Source organism: Carica papaya, chromosome 3 (genome assembly GCF_054855325.1).
Source record: "Carica papaya isolate Zhongbai chromosome 3, ASM5485532v1, whole genome shotgun sequence".
Lineage (NCBI taxonomy): Eukaryota > Viridiplantae > Streptophyta > Magnoliopsida > Brassicales > Caricaceae > Carica > Carica papaya.
The window spans coordinates 16,714,465-16,740,729 of NC_142311.1; the positions used below are offsets into that span (position 1 = coordinate 16,714,465).

At 34.7% G+C, this 26,265-nt stretch overlaps 1 protein-coding gene across 20 annotated transcripts in view; it reads right to left on the reverse strand.

Moving 5' to 3' along the window:
- Positions 1 to 26,265, reverse strand: part of RECQL2 (RECQ helicase L2) — a 76,594-nt gene that overhangs the window by 41,318 nt on the left and 9,011 nt on the right. For all 20 annotated transcript variants that reach the window (XR_015817884.1, XR_015817882.1, XR_015817880.1 and 17 more), the window contains 4 exons: positions 21,414 to 21,518; positions 21,089 to 21,193; positions 20,886 to 21,008; positions 19,225 to 19,313 (listed from right to left, as the gene is read on the reverse strand). Coding sequence is in view for 13 of the 20 variants with exons in the window: in XM_088216155.1 (XP_088072281.1) it covers positions 19,225 to 19,313; positions 20,886 to 21,008; positions 21,089 to 21,193; positions 21,414 to 21,518 (422 nt within the window). In the remaining 7 variants the exon portion in view is untranslated. The remainder of the gene's footprint in view (positions 1 to 19,224; positions 19,314 to 20,885; positions 21,009 to 21,088; positions 21,194 to 21,413; positions 21,519 to 26,265) is intronic.

Consider the following 26,265-nt stretch of genomic DNA (forward strand, 5'->3'; position numbering starts at 1 on the left):
TAATGGCCTAGTTGATCAATTCCATGGAGGCATCAATTGAGAAAACATACTTGTTTCTTCCCACTGCGAAAGATGTGTGGGATGCTGTCCGAGAAACGTATTCAAATCTCAAAAACTCTTCACAGATTTTTGAGTTGAAAACAAAGCTTTGGCGGCAAGGTGATCGTGAGGTTTCTGAGTATTACAACAAGATGAAGGCATTATGGTAGGAACTTGATCTCTACTATGAGGATAATTGGGCTTATGCAATAGATAGTGCATGTTATTTGAAAAGAATGGAAAATGACCGTATTTTTGAGTTCTTGGCAAGATTGAATAAAAATCTTCACGAAGTTCGAGGCCGGATTCTTTGCAAAACTCCACTGCCATCAATCTAGGAAGTGCATGCAGAAGTGCGATGAGAAGGTCGATGTCGAGTTATGTTAGGGGAAAGAAACTCATTTACCCCAGAAGTTTCAGCCCTTGTGACCAAAAGCAATCACAATAATTCTCCATTCCAGGCACGGGCAAATAAGAAAGGAGAAAAAGTATGGAGTGATACACTGTCATAAACCACGTCATACTAGAGAAATTTGTTGGGAGTTACATGGGAAACCCCCCTAATTGGAAACCAAGGACTCTCAATCAACCAAATCATGACCTAAAGGCCTTTCACTCCACTACCGAGCAGAATGGGAACATAGAATCTGCTGTTGCAACACCTTCATTTAGTAAGGAACAGTTAGAACAACTGTATAAACTTTTTCAATCCACACAATTCTCTAATCCTGTACCTTTCTCTTGTTCCTCAGCCCAGAAAGGTAACTACCTTCAATTTGCCGTTTTTAATGTGTCAACTATTCCTCTTTGTCCATAGATAATAGATTCAGGTGCTATGGATCACATGACAGGTTGTTCTAAACTGTTTTTTTCTTATAGTCCTTGTGCAGACAATAAAAAAATTAAAATCACTGATGGCTCACTCAGCAATTGTTGGAAAATGGTCAATTATTATCTTTGACACTCTTGTTCTTCACAATATTCTTCATGTTCCAAATCTTTGTTGTAATCTTTTGTCTGTCAGTAAAATAATTCAAGACTTAAGATGTTAAGTTAAATTTTTTCCAAACTACTGTGAATTTCAGGATCAGGATATGAGATGATGATTGGCAATGCTAGGGAACATGGAGGTCTCTATTACTTTGATGATGGAAATTCTTTGTGTCAGCAACCGAAATCCTCAAATCTTGGAACATGCTTTAATTCTACTAGTGATCAAATAATGATATTGTACTATTGGTTAGGTCATCCTACCTTTCAATATTTAAAATATTTATTTCCAAACTTATTTCATAATAAAGATTTAACATTGTTGCAATGTGAAATTTGCCACTTAGCTAAACACCATCGTGCATCATTCCCTACTCAACCATATAAACCATCTATGCCTTTTTTCTTATTCATAGTGATGTGTGGGGACCCTCTAGAACATTAATCAACTCTTAAAAAAAAAATGTTTTATAACATTTATTGATGATCATACACGTTTAAGCTGGGTTTATCTACTTAAAGAAAAATCTGAAACATAATATGTTTTCAAAAATTTTTATACCATGGTTAAAACCCAATTTCAAACAAAAATTTAAGCGTTTCGGAGTGATAATGGAAAGTAATATTTTAATCAAATCTTAGGGTCGTTTTTCTTGAAAAAATAAATTGTCCATCACAGCTTTTGCAATAACACTCATCAACAAAATAGGATAGCAGAAAGAAAAAAAAAAGCACATTCTATAAGTAGCTACATCTTTAATGTTTACCAATAATGTACCTAAATACTTATGGGGAGAAATAATTCTTACTGCTACATATCTAATCAACAGAATGCCATCAAGAGTTTTGAATTTTCTGACAGCTCTAATAATTTTCAAAAAATCATTCTCAATGTCTCGATTGACATCAAATTTACCGTTAAGAATCTTTGAATGTATTGCATTTGTTCAAATACATAATCGTAACAGAAATAAGTTAGATCCACGAGCAATAAAATGTGCTTTTCTAAAGTATTCTCCCACACGAAAAGGGTATAAATGTTTTGATCCTACAATAAAAAAATATTTTGTCACTATGCATATTATATTCCTTGAATCACAAAGCTTTTTTAGTCCTCATCTTCAAAGGGAAAAGGAAAATGAAGACTCGGTGTTTGAAAAGAAAATATTTCTGATAGTTATAAAAGTAATGAAACTGCAATATTTAATTTTGATATTTTGGATAAGAAAAACATGAGACCAACCTTAGTGCCTGAACACAAAAAATACACTAGCGTAATGGATTATACACGCTTCGATGATGAGAGGTTGTTCGGAAAAACTTACACTAAAAGAAATCCGATTCAAAGTAAGAAAGATGCAACTATGTGTCCTCAAAGCCAAGAATCTGATCTGATATCAGGATCTGAAGAATCAGGTACAATCTCTAAGTGTCTAAAATCTAAGTTTTTTCCAATTGAACAAGTACATTCTGACCCTCTAGACCTCCTTATTGCTCTTAGAAAAGGGACTCGATTATGTACTCGACACCCTTTATCAAATTTTGTATCTTATAAGAAGCTGTCATCTTCTTACTATACTTTTATCTCACAATTGTCAAGTGTGGATATATCTAAATTTATACAGTATGTAATAACCGAACCCAAAAATCGATACAGGATAATTTTTTTTTATTTATAAAAATTGTATAAATAATTAATTTTATTTAAATTATTGAAAAAAAATAAAATAGGAACGAAATTGAAAACAATTTTGGAGAAAATTGGTGAAATTTGAATAAATGGGGTATTTTTTTAAAAAAAACTTGAAAACAGAGAGCAAAATCGTAAAAAGAAAAAATTCGGTCACGTGGAACAGCTTAATCAGCAGCCACAGCAAACCAGAGCACACTGCATGCCAAAAAACGCTAACATTGGCGTCACACTGGCGATCCACATGTCTGGCGATCCGACGTTCCCGATCACGGACAGCTCATATGCATTCCCTCTATAAGTTCGATCGGACGGACGAGATCAATTGCGATGAACGGTCCAAATTCACCCACGCAATCAACCTAAACAAATAACGATCAGACAGCTCAACTTGCTCCACATTGACACAGACAGACAACCCAGATGGACATGAAATGGGTATTTAAACATCGCGTCTCAAGGAACCCTAACCCTAGTCGCACCTACCCCGCCGGAGAAGAAGAACCAGACACCGGAGAAGGAGATCGATCTCCAGTCCCTGCTGCACCAGAGCCACAGCCGACCGCCAAAAAAGGTAAAATTTTCTTCTTCCTGCTCGGAATTCGATTCCGACCTGTGGCCATATCGAAGTAAAAATAAACGACAAGTGAGCTGGAAACTGCGGGTAAAGCCTGATGGAGCCACCACGGCCGAAACCCTAAAACCCCTCCGATGAGCCCCTTCCCGCATCCCATTTCACACAACTTTTCGACAATTGTGTTCACCATCCTTTTCTATGTAGATTAGCTAAAGGAGAACTAGCGAAACCGCCACACCAGAAGAAAACCCCTCCAGTAGGTTCGGTTTCTTTTGATTTTCTACCTAACGGAGGCCGCTTAACGTGTTTTTCTGCAGGAATACATGTAAAACTGGCCAGACCGAGGCGAACTGCCGCCATGGGCGGCGGATTCGGCGTCGGAACACAGTGGTGCTGCTACGCTGGAATCCTAAAATTGGCCAAAAAGGGTTTTCAATATCGATAGTTTTGGAATATTTTTAGATACGTGACAGACATTTGATTCCCGCAGAAAAAATTCAGAAAATCTGGAACTCATTAGGAGACATAGTAGATAGTACGATATTTCGAAACACCGATCCAGATAAGAATTCTTTACCCTATTCTCTGTTACGGTAAATTGAGAATTAATAATCAATAATAATTGTGTATATTTTGTGAAAAATTAGAAAAATTATAAAAATAATTACAGGTCACTAGTAGAAGCGAAACCGTTTAGTTCACATTTATCCTGATTCCCTATTTATTTTTTTGTACTTCCTAAACTACTTACTATTATTCTGTGCGTATCTAAATTGATAGTTTTTATGGTTTTCTCGATTATTTGGTTTATTTAATTCATCCTGCATTGTTTATTTGGTTATCTGGTTACTTGATTATTCAGTTATGTTAAACTATATCACTTGCTTAAATGCCGTTTAAATAAATCGGTGAATATGAAATGAGACGTTGGTATACTTTACTGGTTGTTTAGATTATGAGAATCTGAATAAATGAGAGCTTACTAGGCATCCTGGAAAAGGGTGAACCGACCCGGTACATAAAGAACCCTACCGTGAACATTATCTCAATCGGACGGGACTGAGAAGTCCTATACCAAAATGGTTTTGGAATATATGGTTCATTCTCATACCGAACAGGGTATCAAGACGATGGTATTTTTTGCGCCCATTACCAGACGGAGTATGGGGACGGTCGAGTTAATTGTCAAATCTTAATACTGAATCTACGAGTAGAGAGATATCCCTATGGACCCCTAGGAGTCCTAGTAAGAAGGTTAAAAATAAAGAATTGTTGATCTTATGTATGAAATTGAAATGTCATTTAGTTATTTGTCTTTATATATTGATTTTGGAAAAAAAAACCGTAACAGTAAGTATCGAATAAAACGTTTTAAAGTTAAATGTATTTACTTAAAGTAAGGGTTCCATTAGTTATTTTCTGATTTTCTTACCAACTTTCGATTTTTCATATCAGTGATTAGTGTGATATTCTTTCTAAAATAGTGTAACTCACCCTTTCATTGGTCATTTCAGATCAAGAAAACCAAAATCCAGATCCCGATCAGTAAGAGAGTTGTGAGTAGTTCACCTCCCGAACTCCCTTCAAATGTTAGTGGAAGTTAACCTCTAGAATACCTATTTATTTATTTTTAATTATCATTTGTCTTTTTATGAACCAATATAGAAAGACCATTCCTGTAACCCTATTGGGCATCCCAATTTACTGTGTAAGGAATGTAAACCCTAACTTTATTGTTCGCTTCTGCATTTAAAAATATAAATTTATTTCCTTTTAGTTCTGGGCTTTTATAGAAGAAGCACTAACGATTTCTGAATGGAAAAAAACTGTTCTTAAAGAAATAGAGGCTCTAAAGAAGAATGATACGTGGGAGATGACTGGTTTGCTTAAAGGAAAACTAATTGTTGGGTGCGAATGAATTTTCAGTAAAGTTCAACTCAAATAGATCATTTGAATGTTACAAAGCAAGGTTATTAGCAAAAGGATTTATGCAGACATATGGAGTTGACTATCAAGAGACTTTTACCCTTGTGCTTAAGTTAAATACTATTCGAATATTATTCTCTGTAACTGTGAATTTAGAGTGGCTACTATTTCAATTGGAGGTTAAAAATGCATTTCTCAATGGAGAGCTATGGATCCGCCCCCTGGCTTTGAAGACAAGTTTAAAGTAAATGTCTGTAAACTGAAAAAATCATTATATGAACTAAAACAATCTCTCCGACCTTGATTTAAGAGATTTACCATATTCGTTAAAAAAGAAGGGTATAATCAAGGACAATCTGATCAAACAACGTTTGTGAAACACAGTGGTGATGGAAGGATGACTATCTTGATTGTATACGTAGATATTATAATACTTACCGGTTATGATAATGATGTGATATGTAGGTTGAAGAAACATCTTACTTCAAAATTTGAAACTAAAGATTTGGGGTCTTTACGCTACTTCCTAGGTATGGAAATCGCAAGGTCAAAGATGGAAATTTCTGTATCACAAAGAAAGTATGTTCTTGACTTATTAGAGGAGAAGGGCATAAGTGGTTGCAAACCAAGTGATACACCCATGGATCCTAATCAGAAGTTGAGAGATGCTCTTAATAGAATTCGAGTTCATAAAGGTAGATATCAACATCTTGTAGAAAAACTCATTTATTTGTTCCATACAAGACCTGATATCGCCTTTGCGGTTAGTGTTGTGAGTCAATATATGCACTCACCTTATGAGGAACATTTAGAAACTGTATACAAGATTCTCAAATATTTAAAGAGTACACTTGGAAGAGGGTTGCTGTTCAAGAAAAATATTAATAGGAGTATAGAAGTCTTCATAGATGCAGAAAAGGCAGGTTCAGTTTCAGATAGACAATCCACCTCTAGCTACTGTACGTTTGTATAGGAAAATTTGGTTGCTTGGCGAAGTAAAAAACAAAGTGCAGTTGCTAGAAGTAGTACAGAAGCTGAGTATAGAACTATGGCAAATGGAGTTTATAAGGTGTTATGGATTAAAAAATACTTGAAGAACTGAGATTAGATGCACAAGCATCTATGAAACTATTTTGTGATAACAAATCAGCTACAAGCATTGCACACAATCCAATTCAACATGACCATATGAAACATACTGAGATTGATAGATATTTCATTAAAGAGAAGCTGGAAAATGGAGTTATTTGTATGACGTTTGTGCCTTCTGAGCAACAAACAGCTGATATTTTCACCAAGGGCATTTCAAACCAAAGTGTGAATCATTCATTGACATGTTGGCATGATCAATATCTACGTACCAACTTGAGGGGAGATGTAAAAATATGAAAAGAATTAACTGCACATCTTTAAAATTATTATTGCATATTTTTATAATTTATTATTATAGATTTCTAGGAGTTATTATTGCAAATTTTTAGGAGTTATTATTGCATATCTTTATGATTTATTGTTGTAATTTTTAAGAGCTATTACTATTGATTATATAGTTATTTATTCCTAAAATTAGGAAAACTAAATATGGATGTGAAATTTTATAAATTCGGCATTTTGTACCTGCTTAAAAGAACAGTAAATAAAGAAGAAAAAAACTTCGTTTTCTTGTCTGCGTTCAGTTATCATCTTGGAGAAACAGCAAGAAGTTAGGGAAGAAGGAAACGTCATTTAGTCCACCATGGAGTTGTGATCATGAAACATGCTACTATTATTCAATGGTAGAGAAAATTTTGCAGTTTATATAAATAATCAAAGAACCACAATGACCAAACAAACACTTGTCCTGTCAAGTTTTTGGATCAATTTACAAGAATGTGACACACATACTAATAGCCCTAGAATTAGGAGTGTCCATCAGTTCAATATTGGACCGATCAGATTGGAATAGTGTCCTTTTTAAACTTATTTTCTTTAATTCAAAAATAACTAATAAAACAAACAAAATTGAAAAAAAAAATTTATTTTCTTTCATTCAAAAATAACAAATGAAACAAATAAAATTTAAAAAAAAAAAAAGCAGTGAATTCTTATAAGCCATAATTACTTAACAAATCTATAATTAATGAAATTGAAGATTTTTGGGAGAAAATATTAACTTTATTTTCTCATATATACAGTACTATTACAACGAAAGTATTTATTCTTTTAAAAAAAAATAAATATATAAAATTGTATTGATGTAAGGTGCTAAAGAAACACCGTCACGTACAAAATTTACATCTCAATTAGCATATTAACAATATCGTTTAAATCATCAAAACAATCAAGGTTATTCCCTAAAATATTTGAACCAAAATAGTGAAACCAATTATTTTTGTGTTATTAAAATCATACTCAACTCCTTCAAAAGCCCTGTTGTTTCTTTCCTTTTAGATAACCCAAAAGATAGTAAGAGAAATGAGCCTAATTGACTTATTATTGCTGCCTAGACCTTCCGAAGCCATCAGTTCGGAGCTAACATTTTCTACCATTAGCCAAGAAACCCTAACAGCCCAAGGATCATGTTCCAAAGTTTGTGCGTAGTAGGGCATCTCAAAAGAAGGTGATTGCAGGTTTCCATGACATTTTTACAAAAGAAGCATCTATTGACAATAGTGTGACCTCTTTTGATCAAGTTGTCAAGAGTGAGGATCTTCTCCTTGGCAGCTTCCCAAGTGAAGAAGGATATCTTTGGTGGAGCACCAGAATTCCAAATGATCTTAGATGGGAAAGTTCTTTGACTATTCTAGTTATGACCGTCCAAGAAACAAAACAACAAGTTGACAGAGAATAATCCATTCTTCTTGAGGTTCCATATTAGTATATCATCCCTGTTTTTAAGATTAATGTTGCTCAATGTGAGAAGTAAAGATTCATATTGTTCCAGTTCCCAATCATTAAGATTTCTCGCAACCGGAACACTCCAATAAACAGGGCAGTCCAAACCAGCAGCTTCCCCAACAGTAACTAATTTGTTTTCAGTGATACAATAAATAAGAGGAAATCTGTCCCTGAACTTCTTGGTTCCGCACCAAGTATCTTCCCATAAAGCGGATTTTTTGTCTATTTCCAATATACCACTTTGCCATTTAGGTTAATTATATTCTTCCATACTCAAACCATAGTTGTTGTGCTGAATATGTGAAAGATCATGAGGATTGTCGTTATACCACTTGCAAATTGATAATCGTTTTCTATAAGCTGTTATTGTCATTCCAAAATCTCAAAATTCATTTCCCATGCAAGGTCGTACTTAATTTGTTCAATGATCTCAGCCTCAAACCTCAATCCCTCAAAGGTTTCTTAACATTCAACCACTTAACAAGATGGTATTTTTTTTGCTGTCACTATCACCCCATAAAAAGTTACATTGGATGTCTTCTAATTTCTTAGCTACATTTGTAGGAATATTGAGACTGGATAAGTAGTAAAAAGGTAGATTTGAGAGAGTACTCTTTATGAGAGTTAATCTACCTCCTTTGGACAGGAATTTCTTCTTCCAAGTGGCTAATTTGCTGTTGAACATTTCTATCACCGGTTCTCAACATCTGATATCATTATGTTTAGATCCCAAAGGAACACCCAAGCATGTAATGGAAAGGGAAGACCTTTTGCAGCCGAGTACATCACAAAAAGAACCCTCCAAAGTGCAGCTCCCCAGTTCAACTAATTCTGATTTGTGAAGATTGATTTTAAGCCTTGACACTGCCTGGAAGCATAACAGAATACATTTAAGAAATATGAAATGTCGTGTGTTAGGATGACAGAAGATGAGTGCGTCATCTGCGAAAAACAAATGAGAAATTTCTATATTTTTGGCGTTTTTCCCCGCTGTCAACCCCTTGATTTACTGAATTGATTTAGCTTTTTTCAATAATTGAAACTGGTAGTTGTGACACAGGTTTTGATCCAATTTCTCCATTTAACTCTGAATCCCATTCTCTGCAGCATGTAATCAAGAAATTGCCAATTAAAATGATCAAATGTCTTTTCCATGTCTAATTTATATAATATACCTTCCTTGTTTTGTTGAATGATTTCACCCACAATTTCATTAACTATGCAGATGGCATTAATTATTTGTCTCCCATTAACAAACGCATGTTGGCAGTTACTGATGATGTAATGAAGCACCTTAGATAATCTATTCGCCAAAATCTTCAATAATAGCTTGTATATGTAACCAATGAGGGTAATAGGATGGTATTCATTAATATTCCTGGGTTGAGCTTTTTTTGGAATCATGACAAGAAAGGTTAAGTTGAGGGATCGAACGAAGGATCCATGAGAGTGGAAATCATTGAAAAATTCAAGTGTGTCCGATTTAATGACGTCCCAAAAAGTTAGGAGAAATTTAGTATTGAAGTCATCGAGTCCCGGGGCTTTATCCCCATCACTCCTTTAAACATGACCAGATCTCCTCCTCGGTGAATTCCTCTTCAAGTTAATTTCTCCGTGCCTCATTTAGGCTGTTAAAAAAGAAATTGTCTAGTTTGGGTTTATAGTTGAATTCCTCCGCATATAATTTCTGGAAATAATTTTTGGCCCCCTCTCAAATCCTCATTTCCTTTGATGCTATTGCCTTCCATGATGAGTTCTTCAACATAGTTCACTCTTCTTCTATAGTTAGCCAACATATGAAAGTACTAGGAGTTTCTATCCCCATCCTTGAGCCACTTTTCCCTTGATTTTTGTTTCCAAGAGGCAGCTTCCATTTGCAATTTTTTAGCTAAATCAGCTTTTAGTTAATATTTCCTTTCTCTGTCCAGATTTGTCAGATTGCCATTTTCTTCTTCCCTATCCAGACATCAATTTCAAATATTAGATCGGTAATGCTCTCTTCTTCTTTCCTACCAGTATCTCTTGCCCACATTTTAATTTCCTGGTTAAGGACCTTGTGCTTGGCAGCAATTCTATAGTTGATAGTACCCTTTGTATGAGTGTTGATCTAGATGTCGGTGACTAAATTTTTGAAGCTCTCTAGTGTCAACCACTTGTTGTCCAGGCAAAAAGGTATCGAACCCCATTTAATTCCATCCATAGAAAGTGAAATTGGGAAATGATCAGAGGCAGGTTTTGAAAGAACATTTTGATTAACATCAGATAATTCCAGAAGCAACACAGAAGAGATAAGAAATCTATCGATTCTTGAGAAAGATAGTTGGCTCTTTTGGTTGCTCCAAGTTCATCTCCCTCCCTTTAAAGGCAAGTCATTAAGATCAACCTTGTCTAATAGGGCCCTGAATTCATCAATATCATTACTGGAGTAGTTGCTGCCAGATCTTTCTGAATTCCTCAAAACCATGTTGAAATCCCTACCAACAATACCCTTTTCACCCCAGTTATTCCTAACATGAGATTATTCCTATTCCATCAGTGACCATTCCACCGAATTGCCTCTGCAATACACCCCAGAAAAATACCAAAAGCCGCTATTGTTATTAGAAAAAGAGACAAGAAATGGATGTTTTACCTGTAAAGACATTCTGGCACCGAACTCTATCTTTTCTCCGCATTACTTAGATACCTTTGGCAGAGCCTTTTGAGGGGAGAAATTTCCACTCGACATCCACCATTCTCGAAATGCTGCGAATAGTTTTCTCTGTGATAACCTCCATTTGTTTCTTGGAGAAAGATGATGGTGGGTTTCCATCTGTTGAGACAGTCCCTGATGATATTCCTTTTTTTATGGTCATTAGAACCTCTAACATTTCAAGATATGATTTTGTCAATCATTTGGATTGAATGAGATCAACACCAGATTCCTTAGATTTCTTGTTGCGACCCTTAGTTGATTGAAGACTGGAGGCGTTTTAATTCTCTGAACCCACTTGTCGTCTGTTTCTTTTTGCCCTTTTGTAAAAGCAAAGGCTCACTTCTGTAAATTTCTAGCTTCTTTTTCAACTCAATAAATAGGTTTTTAGCTTCCATTTCATACTTGAAAAAAGATGTCCCAAGAAATTTATCGATGCAAAATATATTATGAGTAATCCAATCGAAAAAAATTTGAGGACCATACTTGTGTTTGTCCTTCAAAAGTGCATCAATAGACTCAATAACTTCAGTCAGAACTCTTTCGTTACTTGATGCTTCGAACCCTTCAGAGAAATTTTCTTGTTCGGAGTGATGCACCACCAATTCATAGCCCAAACCATATAACTGCTCTTCTTTGAGGTTCATAGTGGGACTGCATATGATTGATTGTTCAACATACTAGGAGTTTGAGAAGAAGATGTTTGTTGTCATGTCTCGACAAGGATTTTTAGGGTTCTGGTCCTATGAAGATGAAATCCCATCTTTTATCTTGGCAACTTGTTGCTCCAAAACAAGAAACAAATTCAAATTCGAGTGACGGTGAGGGTCTTTTATCTTTTCTCCCCAAGCCCATTTCACCTTTTGTTACATCCGAGTCGGGCTTGTCTTCATTTTGGGCGTTCTGCTTGGGCCTGCCAGATTGGTCCATTTTCCCTTTTTCGGCCAAGTTTATCTAGGCTTAGTAGAGTAGAGGGCCGCTTTTGGATTGAGTCTGCCGTTTTTTTTTTCTTTTTCCCGCTACTGCCACTCGGTTTTTTAATTTCAAAAATCGGGTTTTTGGGTTTCCGAATTGGGTCAGGTGCAATCATCTTCACCCGCCTAGGATTAGCATTAGAGGTTCTCAGAGCTTCTGCATATTGACTTCTTTTCCACCATCGGTATGATAAAGCGATAAGTGTGTTTGCAGTTTGGGCAGTTAAAGAAGAAGTGGAAAGATTCTGTTTGGACCTAGTGAGAACAAGTATCAGGAGTAATATGTTCTGTTTGCTTCAAGAAAGGACTCTTCAAAGATGTATCAATGAGCTCGAAAATGGCTTTCATAGTGCGCCACCATTCGCCCGCCTCGAAACTACCCGAAATAAAAATTCTTTTAACAGACTGATCTCTTTCCTCCGATAACACAAGATTTGGGCCCCTTTTGTTCCAAACCAAAGCCAGGAAGAGATGTCAATGATGACCTTTAATATTTTTATCCCATTTTCTCTGCCTTTATTCCAGTAAAAGTTGCTTAGACTTTCAACAATCCAGTCTACTTCTCTCTTATTGAGAGTGATAGATATTCTGATTCCTCTTCTGTTTTCGTAGATTCGTAAACCATCGAGTTTCTTTCCGCCGAAAACAATATCAAAAGTGTTCCTCCCAATGTGAACCAAACGCTTGATATTTTTAAGAAGCATGTTGGGAGGAGGTAGATTTCCGATCGGCCGCCTTTCGCTCAAAAGCCTTCGAGAACGTGATAATATAGTCTTATGTGATAGAAAGAGAGAAGATGATAGGGGAGAGAAGGTTGAGAAGATTGAGAAAGTAAAGAGATTTTTTAGAGAGAGAATAACTCTCTTTCATCTACAACGAGGGTATTTATATAAAATTCTTATTTACAAATAAGGAAATTGACATTATTATAGGGCTTCTAATTGATTCTAATAAATTATATTATTATATGAAATTGATTCTACTCAACATTTCTCTTCAAGTTGATACAAAGGTCACACATGCCCTACTTACAAACCAAGTTATGAAAAAATTTGTTGCAAAAGTCTTTAACAAAGACATCTGCCACCTATTCACCAAAAGGTACATGATATGGACATAAAGAGTCATTAACCACTTTCTTTTTAATGAAGTTTCGATTAATTTCAATATGTTTTGTCTGGTCATGTTGAACTAAACTATGAACTACACTAACGGATGTTTTATGTCACAAAATAAGAGTACACTCTCTTCTTTAAACAATTTTAATTTTTTCATTAGTTTTTGCAACCATAATAATTCACATACTTTTTGTGACATTACTTTATATTCTGTTTCAGTGCTGGAATGAGCAACTACACTTTACTTATTATATTTTCATGTAACCAAGTTGTCTCCTAAGAGTGTGTGGTAACCGGTAGTTGAATTCTTATCATCTGAAAATCTAGTTTAATCAGCATCTATAAATATTTCTACCTTAAAGTGGCCATTTTTAGAGAAGAACAAACTTTTTCCTTGTGCAAATTTTAAATATTGTAATATGCGAAAAAATGCATGTAAATGAAGCCTGCGAGCATCATCCATATACTAACTCATTAGATTAATTGCATATCATATATTAAGTCCGGTATGTGAGAGATAAATGAGTCTTCTAACTAATCTCTAATGTCTCCCTAAGTCTATTGATGTACTATTTCTCACTTATAGTTTGTGATTACTTTCAATAGAAGACTCTGCCGACTTGCAACCTATCATACTCATATCTTCTAATAAATTTACGATATATTTTTTTTGAGAAATGAAAATTCTTTTATTAGATTTAACAACTTCAATTCCCAAGAAATACTGTAATTTTTTTATATCCTTTATTGCAACCTATCATACTTGTATCTTTTAATAAGTTTAGAATATATTTTTTTTGAAAAATGAAAATCCTTTTATTAGATTTAATAACTTTAATTCCCAATAAATACTGTAGATCTTCTATATTTTTTATTTCAAATTCTTGAGTAAGAAATTCTTCCAATCAAGCTACCTCTCATGTATCATCTTCAGTCACCAAAATATCATTTGCATAAATAATGAGAAGAACGGTCATATCTTCATAATGTTTAATAAACAGAGTATGATCAGTATTACTTTATTGATATTCAAAAGATATTATAACTCTTCGAAACCTTTTAAATCATGCTCTTGGAGAGACTACTTTAACTCATGTATGGCCTTCGTTAATTTGCAACCCTCCCTTATATTCTTGCATCTTCAAATACAGAAAGAATCTCCATGTATACCTCTTCCTCTAAGTCTCTATGGAGAAAAGTATTTTTAACATCAAATTATTATAAGTCACAATCAAAATTAGCTGCACAAGACAACAATATTCTGATTGTATTCATATTCGCGACAGGTCCAAATGTCTCCTAATAGTCTACTTTATAAGTCTAAGTAAACCCTCTAGCCATCAATCTACCTTTGTACCTTTCAATCGACTCGTCTACTTTGTGTTTCATAGTAAAAACTCATTTGCAACCAATCATCTTTTTTTCTAATAAAGGTGAAACAAGTTCTCAAGTTTCATTCTTTATCAAACCTTTCATTTCCTTAATTATAGCTTCCTTTTATTTGGGATCCTGTAAAACTTCTCTCTAATCCTGTGAAATATAGAAAAAAAATAGATAAGACAAGAGTTATATAAGAGGAAGATAGAGAGTTATAGGAAACAAAGACATAAGTGTTTATTGTAATACCTGACTTATTTTCTAAGAGCAATAGTTTTATCCATATCATCAGATAAATCATAAAGTAAAGGTACCTCACTAGTAATTTAGGAATTGAGAAAGATTATTGACTTGTGACAGACTGCACGATAGTTTTCTCTGTCTTATCTCTCCTTGAATACCTCAAGTCCGTTTTATCCAAGTGTCCGACATTTTCTCATTAAACGAAACCCTCTGAAATAGAACTTTCTCCCTAAATATGATTGTCAAGAGTTAACAAACTACGCATAATCTCTTCCTTCTACACGAAAAATGATTACATTTGTACCCTTTTTTAGTAGGGGGAATATCCAACAAAGATACGTTTAAAAGCTCTGAGTTTCCACTTGTCTAAGTTTCTACCATGGACAAAACAAACACATCTAAACACTCTTGAGAGAACTATGTAGGAATTTTCTCCTTATAAAACCTGCAAAGAACTTTTAAAATTGAGAGTTTGCAAAAAAAATTTGTTAATAAGATAAACAACTGAAAAAACTACAACGCTTCAGTAACTTTTCATTAGATTCATGGTAAACATCAGTAACCGAAATACCTCCAGTATGTATCTGTTTTTCCTTTCAACAACATCATTTTGTTCACTAGTGTAGGACAACTCATTTAATAAATTATCTCATTAGACTCCAAGTAAGCAAGAAATCCACTATCCACATATTATGTACATTTGTCAGTTCTCAGAATCTTAACCTTACCATTGAACTATATATATATCATTTTATGAAATGATTAGAAGTATGATAACAAACCGTTTTTTACTTTCAACAGATAAATCTATGTTAATCTAGTTCAACAGTTACTAAAAGTAACAAACCATCTACGATCAGATAAAGAGGTATTCTGAGTAGATCTCTAAACATCAAAGTGAATACCCATAAAAAGGGTAGGACTTTTAGTATTATCTAATTGATAAAAAAAAAATTTATATTTAGTTAGGTCACATGCATCACAAAATAAATAATCCATAAAACTTCTTTTAAACAAACTGGGATGTAATTTTTTTAAGACAAAAAAATAAGAATATCCCAACTGCCAATGCCATTATAGAATTTCCAGATTGACTTCCATATTCCCAAGAGTGACTTGATTCTCAATTAAACTCTAAGTTTTATCCAAGACGTATAAAGCATCCTGTAGTTTATCAGTATCGATTCTTTTCCTTATTTGAAAATCCTAAAATATCCAATAATCAGGAAAAAATTCGATTTTACAGTTAAAATTTCTAGTGATGGCACTAATGAATAAAAGACTATCAGGAAAGTTAGGTACATGAATGATTGATGACAGTATAATAGTGAGAGTGCAATTAATGGAAAGTGTTTCAAATATAGGAGTGTATGATCCATCTGCTATACAGATATTTTCCCATTTAATACAAGAAAAATAGGTTAAAAAGTTTTTAGAAAAGTCTGCCATGTGTTTGTTAGTTCCAGAATTTATAACCCAAGTATTAGAATTGAAAATAGCAGGGAGAAGAAACAATACAGGATTTTACCATACTTGATGCACCAATATTTGATGAAGGATTAAGTTGAGATGGGATATGCTTCAATTTTTAATTTTCTTATTTGAAAAAGCTACAACTATTAGTGTGTCCGGAGTTTCACTCGCCTCAACCAAATTAGCTTGAGCTCTTGTAGATCCACCTTTCTTTACACCACGACTTCTAATTAGTTGTTCATGCAATTACCAACACATTTTCTTAGCATGTCTCAACTTGCCATAGTAGTCACAATGTCGTTGGTTTTTAGATTGGTCAAAGGAATGTGCAACTAATCTAGTCTTCTGTGAAGACCCAGGTACATGGTCCTGATTTAAAAAGGTATGTATTCGGGTTTGAAATAAAGAGAGGGACAATGAGAGGAGAAATAGAAGGATTTGAGATTATAGAATGAGAATAACAAAAATAAGAGATAGAAAATCATAGAGGAAAGATAGTATTGAGAGAGATATATAGAAATTTGAGAGAAATAGTGATGATATATCCAAAATATTTCATTCATTAATTGATTTCTACATATATGTAGATAGATGATTTATATATAAAGAAAAGATATATAAACAAGTAAATAGATCGTCAATTTTCTATGGAAGCGAAAGAGTTGTAGAGGAAATCCCTATATTCATTGGTTGAAGATAAAAGAGGAAGTGGCTGGTTATCCTACATTTTGAAAGGATTAAATAACCCTCTTGAGATCAAGACACATGTCTAGGCTGATGAATGGATGGCCATGATCTTTTCTTTCCATTTTTCTATTTTTTAACTCTAACTTTAATTTTATTATTATGAAAAGACAAGATTATCCTTGGTTCCTTATCTTCTCAACTGGTGCTATGTGAAACATGACATTTCTTCTATTTTCTTCTTATTGGACAAAAGCATAACTTTGTTGTAATGAGGGAAGAGCATCCTTACCAAATATCTAAACCCGGATTTGATCATATTTGATGTTCAGGCTAGCCAAGAAATCATAAATCCGCTCCTCTATTAGTTTCCAAAATTTGACAATATTTTCAGTACAATTTGTCTGAAAATCTTGATGGTAATCTACCTTCTAGTATAGTCCACTTAGCTCAAAAGAATATTGCTAAATAGTTATTTCTCCTTATTTTGTGCCATGAACTTTATTTTGCAATTCAAATATTTGGACATCATTATTCACTTGTGAGTATATAAGATACACTGCATTTCATATTTTTACCACACTATCGAACAACAAATATGTTTGAGCAATGTGAGATTGTATGGAATTAATGAGTTAAGACATTACCAAAGAGTTTTTAGATTCTCATATGTTATAATATAAACTAGTGACATCTAGTTTCTTTATATCAGCAGTAATATAACTCTGCAATCATCTAACTTTGATAAACAACAAATGAAATATTGAACAAACAAGTTAATTAGTTCTAATAAAATTTACGGAACTGATTTGTAATGAGGGGTTATTCGAACTAAAAATAATCAATTCTTTTGTTTCTGTCATTTTTTTAAAATAACTAGAAATAGGAAAAGAATAATACCCAGTAGCTAATCTCACAAGGATATAACAAATCTTCTAACCAGTATCAACGGAGTTGGGAACAGCAGGATTAAGCCGAAAAAGAAATGAAATATGTTGAAAGCTCGAAGATGGTGACCAAAAATAGACCGGTTCGGTGAAAAGCGGCGACAGAAGCAACCGCATGCAAAACCTGCAAACAGAGAAAAACGATCGGCTCAACGCACGAAAGAACCAGATTGAGACGGCTCTGTACATGGCAGAATGCCCCAAATCTACAGGATGGCTCTGCAATCGGTGGCTGCTTGAAGGCAGGAGTCGGAGAGACACGATTCAAGCCGAATAACGTGCAACAAGTCTAAATCAATCCCGATCGGGGTGTTCTGGCAGCATTGCGATGTGATTCGAGCTAGATAGTAGACTTTCTAGAGGCACGTATGGCTCACATCTTTACTTTCTGGTGGCGCGATTGGCTCATGCACTTGGAAGATAGTCACTGAAGTCGGGGGGCAGGCCCGCAATGAGTTATGACTCTGTCTGGATAGATGGTGAGAGTAAATCTTGATAAGTGGGTACTAACTCAACTAATTGCGTTATTTTAGGATTTGAAAAAAAAAATCATAAAATTAGAACACTAAAACGTTGCCTCTGATACTATGAAAATTTTCAGAGAAAAATATTAATTTTATTTTCTCATACATACAGTGCTATTACAATAATGATATTTATATAAAATTTCTATTTACAAATAAAAAAATTAATATTATTGTAGAGATTTTAATTGATTCTAATTAACAACTTCATCATAGGAAATGGATTCTAATTGATTCTGGTCAACAAAAGTTGGTGAAAGTAATCTTGCATGCAAACTACTCAATCTAAGAAGCCATCTACGTCTAGTTTACCATAATAGTTAGCAACCTCTACCTTGTCTTGCTTAGAGATGTCCAAGAGTTCATATAGATTGCTATGATTGTTTCCCCCTTCGCCCCAAAACAAATCAGGATTGGGTTGCCCAAATTGGTAAGAATGCCTAGATCTGTCCCTAGGTTGATTGATTTCATCCTTGTTAGAGGCTGACCCATCTTGACAATGGTCATGGTAAGGTTTTCTAAGCTGCGAGGATTGACCATTGTTTATTCTCATCAGGAGAGAAATTAGCATGCATAGTGGAATGTCCATGAATCCTATGTGATTTAAGAGGGAATTCAAGATTTTAGCCAATTACTTTTTTTTAATAAAAGATTTTAGTCAATTATAAATTTGTCTTTTCAAACATTTTGTTAATTTGTTATTTAATTCCATTCGCAGCTAATTTCAAGGTCCCAATATTATTAAATTCTTCTGCAATGATGTAAATAAGATAAGTCAAAGAAGGCTAGCTGGCAGAGGTGATAATAAGAAAAAGAAAATGGAGAAAGCTATAACTGCTGTTTTTCTTTTACGTTCAGGATGCTCCTGCAGTCCCTTAGTGCTCTTTTCTGAACTTTCCTTTTCTTTCAAAAAATGATCCTACATGCCTTTCCTATTAATTTCCACAATTACAGAAATATATAAATATACATGACTGCCTAGCATTGATGTGCCACATATAAACTGTTACTATACATATTTCCAACAGAATGCAAAATAAAATTGTCGAATCAGAGTACTTGCAGCAATTCTAGATCAATGAATTAAATTTACCGCATATGAACTTTTTCACGATTATTTACATCCATGTCTGCATGGTAATAATCAGCAAGAATTCCTCTTTCACGTAACTCACCTGCAATCTATAACTCTCAGGAATGAAAGGGAAAAATAAGAAAATCGCTTTAAAACCTAGTTAAAAATATTCATACCTAGACGATGAGCACAAAACATGTGTCAATTTAGTAATAATTTCCAAAATTTTAATTTAAAACAAAAGAAATATCAATAAAAGAAAAAGAAATTGTATGACAAATAGCATTAATTTACCGACTTTAGGATTTGGGGATAAACTTAGATATATATAGGGATCTTAGGCATCACACTTAGGATCTAGTTGAATCACACAATCAAGTAAGAGAAATTCTCAAAATATGTTACCAAATAATTGAAATGACAATCACAAAGAGGTTGCAGTGTATATATAGTGTCAAATAAATCTTTCTCAAATAGACTAGGAAATACTAAAACTAGTAAGATTAGGAATACCACTTTTTAATAAAATAAGAAACTAATGATAATAAGATTACTGATACTATTCCTAATAATAGGAAATACTAATACTATTCCCAATCTCTGTAGTCTGAAACATCTGGAGGATATCCTTCCCTTCTTTCTTTGTATTTTTCTCCTCTATCTTAATAAATGTTCTTCTTCTATCAGAAAAAATTATAAAGACAAAACATAAATAAACTAGAAAATATAAAAGTAACCAAGGTAGACTATTACTATTCCTATGAGTAATCAAAAGAAGATACAACCATGACGATTTGACATCCTCCCCAAAAATAAATAAATAAATAAAATAAAGAACTAACAAAAATTCAACGGAGAATAGCTAATCTCTCTGCAATAAACTGCAGAAAGAATGAGTCATCAAATACATAATTTCCAATTAACTTAAAGCATCTAGGTTTAATGTGTTTACCTCCAAAACTCTCTGCTTTTGGTTCATTCCTAATTTGGTTCCTAGTAAATTCTCAATTCTAATTCTCATATTAGTCTTAATATGTACCATTAACATATAATTTTTTATGTATAAGTTATCACCACTCCCTCTTTGAATTCTTTGATAGTGGAATTCAACTCCTATGATAAGTAAAAATAAATTCTTACCATTCAAGTTGAGGTGTGTTCACTACGGCACAGCATACTGTATTCTAATTATACATGTGAAAACTACAAGAAATAGAACTAAAAATTGACAGAATCGAATGGAAAATAAACAAAAACAAATGAGAACATCAAACAATTTGTTCCATACAAAGATTAGCCAATATCTAGATGTTTAAATTGCCAAGAACATTGAATAAAACAGGATTGTATATGACGAACTAAGCATTTGGAAATGCTATAAAGAAAAGAACTTTTTATGCCATTTCCGTCCAACCATATTCTTTAATCTGAGGAACAGTACGACATAAAATAAAAAAATTAAAAAAAAATATTAGTGAAAATGATTTAATGGAAATACTATTAACAAAAGAAGATTTTATGGCATTTCAGTACAACCATATTCTTTAGTCTGAGGAAAAGACAACATACAGAAAATGACATATATTGAAGACAATTAAACTAGCAAACAATCTATGACCAAGGCTAAAAATTCATCAAAAATAGAATTGTAAGAATGAAATTGTTAAAAAAATTCACACCTGTTCACATTCCTTTCTGGAGAAACAATAAACAATTCCAGATTCATTATTTGGATAAGACTCTCGTATGAACTCGGCAATTTCATCAACCACCACCTTACTAACAGATGACTTTTCTCTGACCTGCAGAGTTAGGGAAGAAAATTTTGATGTTCAGTTAAGCCAGAATATACATGACAAGCCAAATCTTATTAATAGTATACCGTATAAAACAGGTTTGGCCTGTTGACGGTACTGACAAATTTGACACATTTTGGAATGTGTAGCATCTCTATCAAATCATTTTGGACCTCTTGGGTAGCAGTTGCCTGCCAAATAGATAAGAATGTAAGATCATTATATTGGTCGAAAAGATTGCAGCATAGAACAGAGTGCCTATGTAGAACAGTCATATACTTGCAAATGTATGGGTGTACAGTCAGCACACAAACATACATATAAATTTACATAAAAACAAACATATGCATAGACCCGCATATAGAGCTATTGCAAGTATGCATATGTGCCTAAGAAAGTACGAAGACATACCGTCAAAGCCACCACAGGAACAGTAGGAAACTGAGTTTTGAGAATACCAAGGTTCTTATAATCAGGGCGAAAGTCATGTCCCCACTGGCTACAACAATGTGCTTCCTGCCAATTAACCCAAATTATCAACATTAATTATTCATGCAATTTTTGTCCTTGATGGCCTGGAAATGACCAACTTATGGGTTGATAAATGCATCTAAAAGCAGGTGTTAAGATTCTATTATCTTTTTTTTTTTAGATATAAGTTAGTAAACGTATTAGAAAGAGATACCAAGGAGGTACCGTTCATGTACAAAAGATTTACATATCAATGAAGATATCCACAACAACTCCCATATCATCAAAGGATAATAAGTTACAACCCAAAAAATAGAGCCAAAACAATGAAGCCGTCTATCCTTAATATTTATAAAAGTATCGTTAATGCCTTCAAAAACTCTATTGTTTCTTTCTTTCCAAATAACCCAAAATATGGTAAGTGGGATAAGTCGATTAATATGATTGTTTGAGTTTAAACCCTCCCAAGCCAAAAGCTCATTATAGAAGGAGCCTACCATAACCTAAACCGATATCCACCAACTCAGTTTTGTTCATATTTATTTTAAGACCCGAAACAGCCTGGAAACAAAGAAGTATGCAGCTCAAATGCAAAAGGTATTCTGTTTTGGGTTCGCAAAATATCAGAGAATCGTTAGTAAAAGAGAGATGTGATATTTCAAGCTTCCTACTCTCTTTCCCCAGTTTGATGTCCTTAATCATGTTAAGTTCAATAGCTCTCATCAGCATCTTGCTAAAGGCCTCCATAACAATAATAAAGAGTAAGGGAGAGAGCGGATCACCTTGACGTAATCCTCTGGAGGCCCTAAAGAAGGAGGAGGTCCCTCTATTAACCATCAACGCGAAACTAGTAGAAGTAATACAAGTTCTAATCCATTTCCTCTATTTGGTACCAAAACCACACCGGAACAAAATATGTAATCAATGAAGTCCCAATTGACATGATCAAAAGCTTTTTCCATGTCGAGTTTACAAAAAACCGCTTGCTTTTTGTTTGCAATCAGCTCATCAACTATCTCATCAGCGATCATGAACGCATCGGAGATTTGTTTATTTTTTATAAAAGCATGTTGACTCTCCCCAATAATCAGATGTAGAGCTTGAGATAATCTTCTATATAGGACCTTGGAAATCAATTTGTAAAGGCTACTGATCAAATTAATGGGCCGAAAGTCTTTGAAACAGTTAACTCCCTCCTTTTTAGGAATGAGGACTATGAAAGTGGAATTTAAGGATTTAACGAACTCCCCATCACGGTGGAACTCCTTAAAAACATTAAACACATCCTCTTTCAAAAGATACCAAAATGTCTGAATAAATCTAAAACTGAACCCATCAGGACTAGGGGCTTTGTCCCCGTTATAGCTTTTAAGTGCAGCAACAATTTCATTTTGTGAAAACTCTGTTTCAAGTAGCTCACTGTTGGCACTGTCAAGTGAATCAAATTGGAGATTGTCCAGCTTTGGCCGTAAATGGAAATCTTTAGAGTACAACTACCGGTAATATCTTTTTGCTGCTTCTCTAAGGTCCTTATTACCCGACATCATCTTTCCCTCAAAGTTTAACTCTTCAACATAATTTTTCCTTCTCCTGTGATTTGCAAGACACTGGAAGAATCTTGTGTTTCTATCTCCGTCTTTCAACCATTTTTCTCTTGATTTTTGCTTCCAAGAGATTGCTTTCCTATTTAGTTTCTCGGCCACATCATTTCTCAAATGGTTCCTTCTGTTTTTTTCATCTGTATTAAGACCGGAGTCCCTTTCTTGACTCTCTAAACACTGGAAGAATCTTGTGTTTCTATCTCCGTCTTTCAACCATTTTTCTCTTGATTTTTGATTCCAAGAGATTGCTTTCCTATTTAGTTTCTCGGCCACATCATTTCTCAAATGGTTCCTTCTGTTTTTTTCATCTGTATTAAGACCGGAGTCCCTTTCTTGACTCTCTAACTTATTTAGCTCCTCCAAAATGTCATTGATAGCAACATCTTCTTTAAGACCCACCTCTTTAGTCTTTTAATCTCTTTTTTCAGATTTTTGAATTTAAAAGCAATCCTGAAACTTGTAGAACCTTCAATATGAGAGCTATTCCACACCTTTTCGACCAACTCCTTAAAGTTGTCCATCTTAAACCACTTGTTTTCTATTCTGAAAGGAATGGGTCCCTAGTGGATCCCATTATCTGATAAGGAAATCAGGAAGTGATTAGAAATTGGGCGCAGAAGAACTTTCTGATATAGCCTAGGCAGCTTAAGCAAGAGAGATAGATGAACTAGAAATCTGTTGACTCTGGAGAAACTTGCGGAATTTCGTTGATTGCTCCAGGTTCAGGATCCACCAGTTAATGGAATATCAAAAAGATTTAGTGCCTCCAGGTTATCCTTAAATTCCCCCGCAATAGACTCACTGAAGTGCTCCCCAGACCGTTCAATTTTGTTCAGTATCATATTGAAATCCCCCTTACAACACCAACAGAAACCCAACAATTTTGACCGTCAAATAGTTCTTTCCAGAGTAAATTCCTTTCTTCTTTGTTGGCCCCTGCAGTAGACCCCAGTAAAATACCATTCTGTACCAAGATGACCGGAGGCAAACAAGGCAAGTACTGTGATATTGCCAATGAAAGAATTTTTACATACCACTAAATCCTTGTTCCATAATAGGAGGATACCTCTGGCCAACCCCAAAGCTGGCCGATGCAGCCAACCAAAATCTTTGATACCCCAAATGCTCTTAATGAATCTGTCATCAATCACTTCCATTTTAGTTTCTAGGAGACATATTATAGCCGCCTTCCAGCGGCTGAGGCAGCCTTTTATGATTTTCCTCCTCCCCCCCGCCGCATATTCCATCAAATGATCTTATCTATCATTTGACTCAATTTTTTCACCCCTCAATTCTAACCTCTTCTTGTGCCGACCATCATAATTTATTGAAGAGCATAGAAGTTCCCTTAACCCTACTTCTTTTTTTCTTTTTAGGGGTTCTGACCAATTCATCTTTATTCATTGTCTCCTTCATTCTTTTTCCCAGCTCTGAAAACAGAAAATAAGCATGCTGTTCTAATCCCTTCAGGAAACCCCTAACTCAACACTTATTTGGTGAATATTTCGAACAACTCATGTTGAGTTGTTCCGAGGAGAAATCCATAGGCTCAAAATCCATCGGTGTATAATCTTGACCTGCTTCAGGAAAAATCATAATTTCCAATCAAGAGTTAGAAACAGACGTACCATTCAAATTCTCGCTTTGAGCTTCATCCGCAACCACCATGGCAAGTGGAATCCTTTCTTCCTCTCCGATATCGTCTTGGTTGGATAAATTCATTGTCTCATGGTCAAGGATTTCATTTTGGGCAGAGACATCTTCTCTGTCTTCTAAATTCTCTCTATCTGAACCTTTATCCAAGATGAAATCCCTTTTTTCTTCCCCTCTGTTTTCGATCACTTCTTTATAAGGAGTAGATGGACCCAAACCCGAACCCAAAACACCACCCAGTAAAATCTCGGGCCTGGTAAGCTTGATTGGAGATAATTTCTTTTTGGGCCTCCAAAGCCATTTAACTTTTGGGCTTCTCCTCTTCCGGACATTTTTGCTCGACCCAGTATCAATCCACTTTCCTTTCTCTTCTATGCTGTATTTGGACTTCCAAGTTGTTTCCTGAGGTGCCCTCGAAGCAGTGGATTGGCCACCATTACTCTTGGGATTTTGAAATTCAAATTTCTTCTTTCGGGTCAGAACCGGGTCAGGTTGTGTCTTCTCCACCCGATTGCATTTGCCTTGCTCAATCAGTAGCATTTCAACGAAGGTTTTCTTCTTGTCAGATTTTACTTCGATACAAAAATCTTGTTTGCAATATGGGCAGCAGAGTACTGCCAACCAACTTAGGGTGCATTCCAGCAGAGTACTGCCAATCAACTTAATGCTTCTTTTCTTCGGGATGAACAAGGGGAGTTTCAGTAAGTCTAAAAACTGACTTTATTAGCTTCCAACATCCACCAGCTTGAAACACTTCCAAGATGAACATTCGTTTGTAGGCCTTACCTTTTTGTTCCGATAATACCAGAACTCTTCCATTCAGTTCTGACAACGGGCTAAAAAAATTGTGCGGGTATTTCTCACATGCTCTTTCCCCCAAGTGACATCCCCTTTGTACCAATAGAAATCACTGAGTGTATCTATGAGCCAGCTTACCTCTGACTTATTTAAGGTAATCGAAACCTTAACCTCTCTACTATTCTCCCGAAATCATAAGCCATCGTGGTGTTTACCATTTCTTACAACGTCAAAGGACTTTCTGTCAATGAGGAAGAATTGTCTATTTGGGTCTATTGACATCGAAACTCGCGAGGTTTTGGTTGGTCGACTCTGAGTTTTGTTCTCGAGGCCTTTGGTTTTTATTGAGAAACAGGTAGAAGAGAAGGTTGAGTCGAAAGTAAGGGTTTCAGGTCAAGGAGAGAGAGAGAGAATAATTCAACACATCTCAAAAAAGGTTGTCACATCATGTCAGTTACTTAGTATCCTTTATCATTTTGGTGGGTAAAGTCTTTTGATTTCTCTATTTAGAAGAGTTTTAGTCTTGCATGTGAAGTTGTGAAGTCAAGGGGAATGGTCGTTTCTGAATACTCAAAATTGAAGCAATTCCAAATAAGCTTTAAGAGCATAATCGGGTGAAATGGCTGAGCAACACTCTTATTGGAATATTCTCTAACCAACGCAACAAATTTCAACTAATGCTTCTAGAGGCTAGTAGATACTTATTGGTGAAGATTCATCAACAGGAGAGTGGCAGGTTC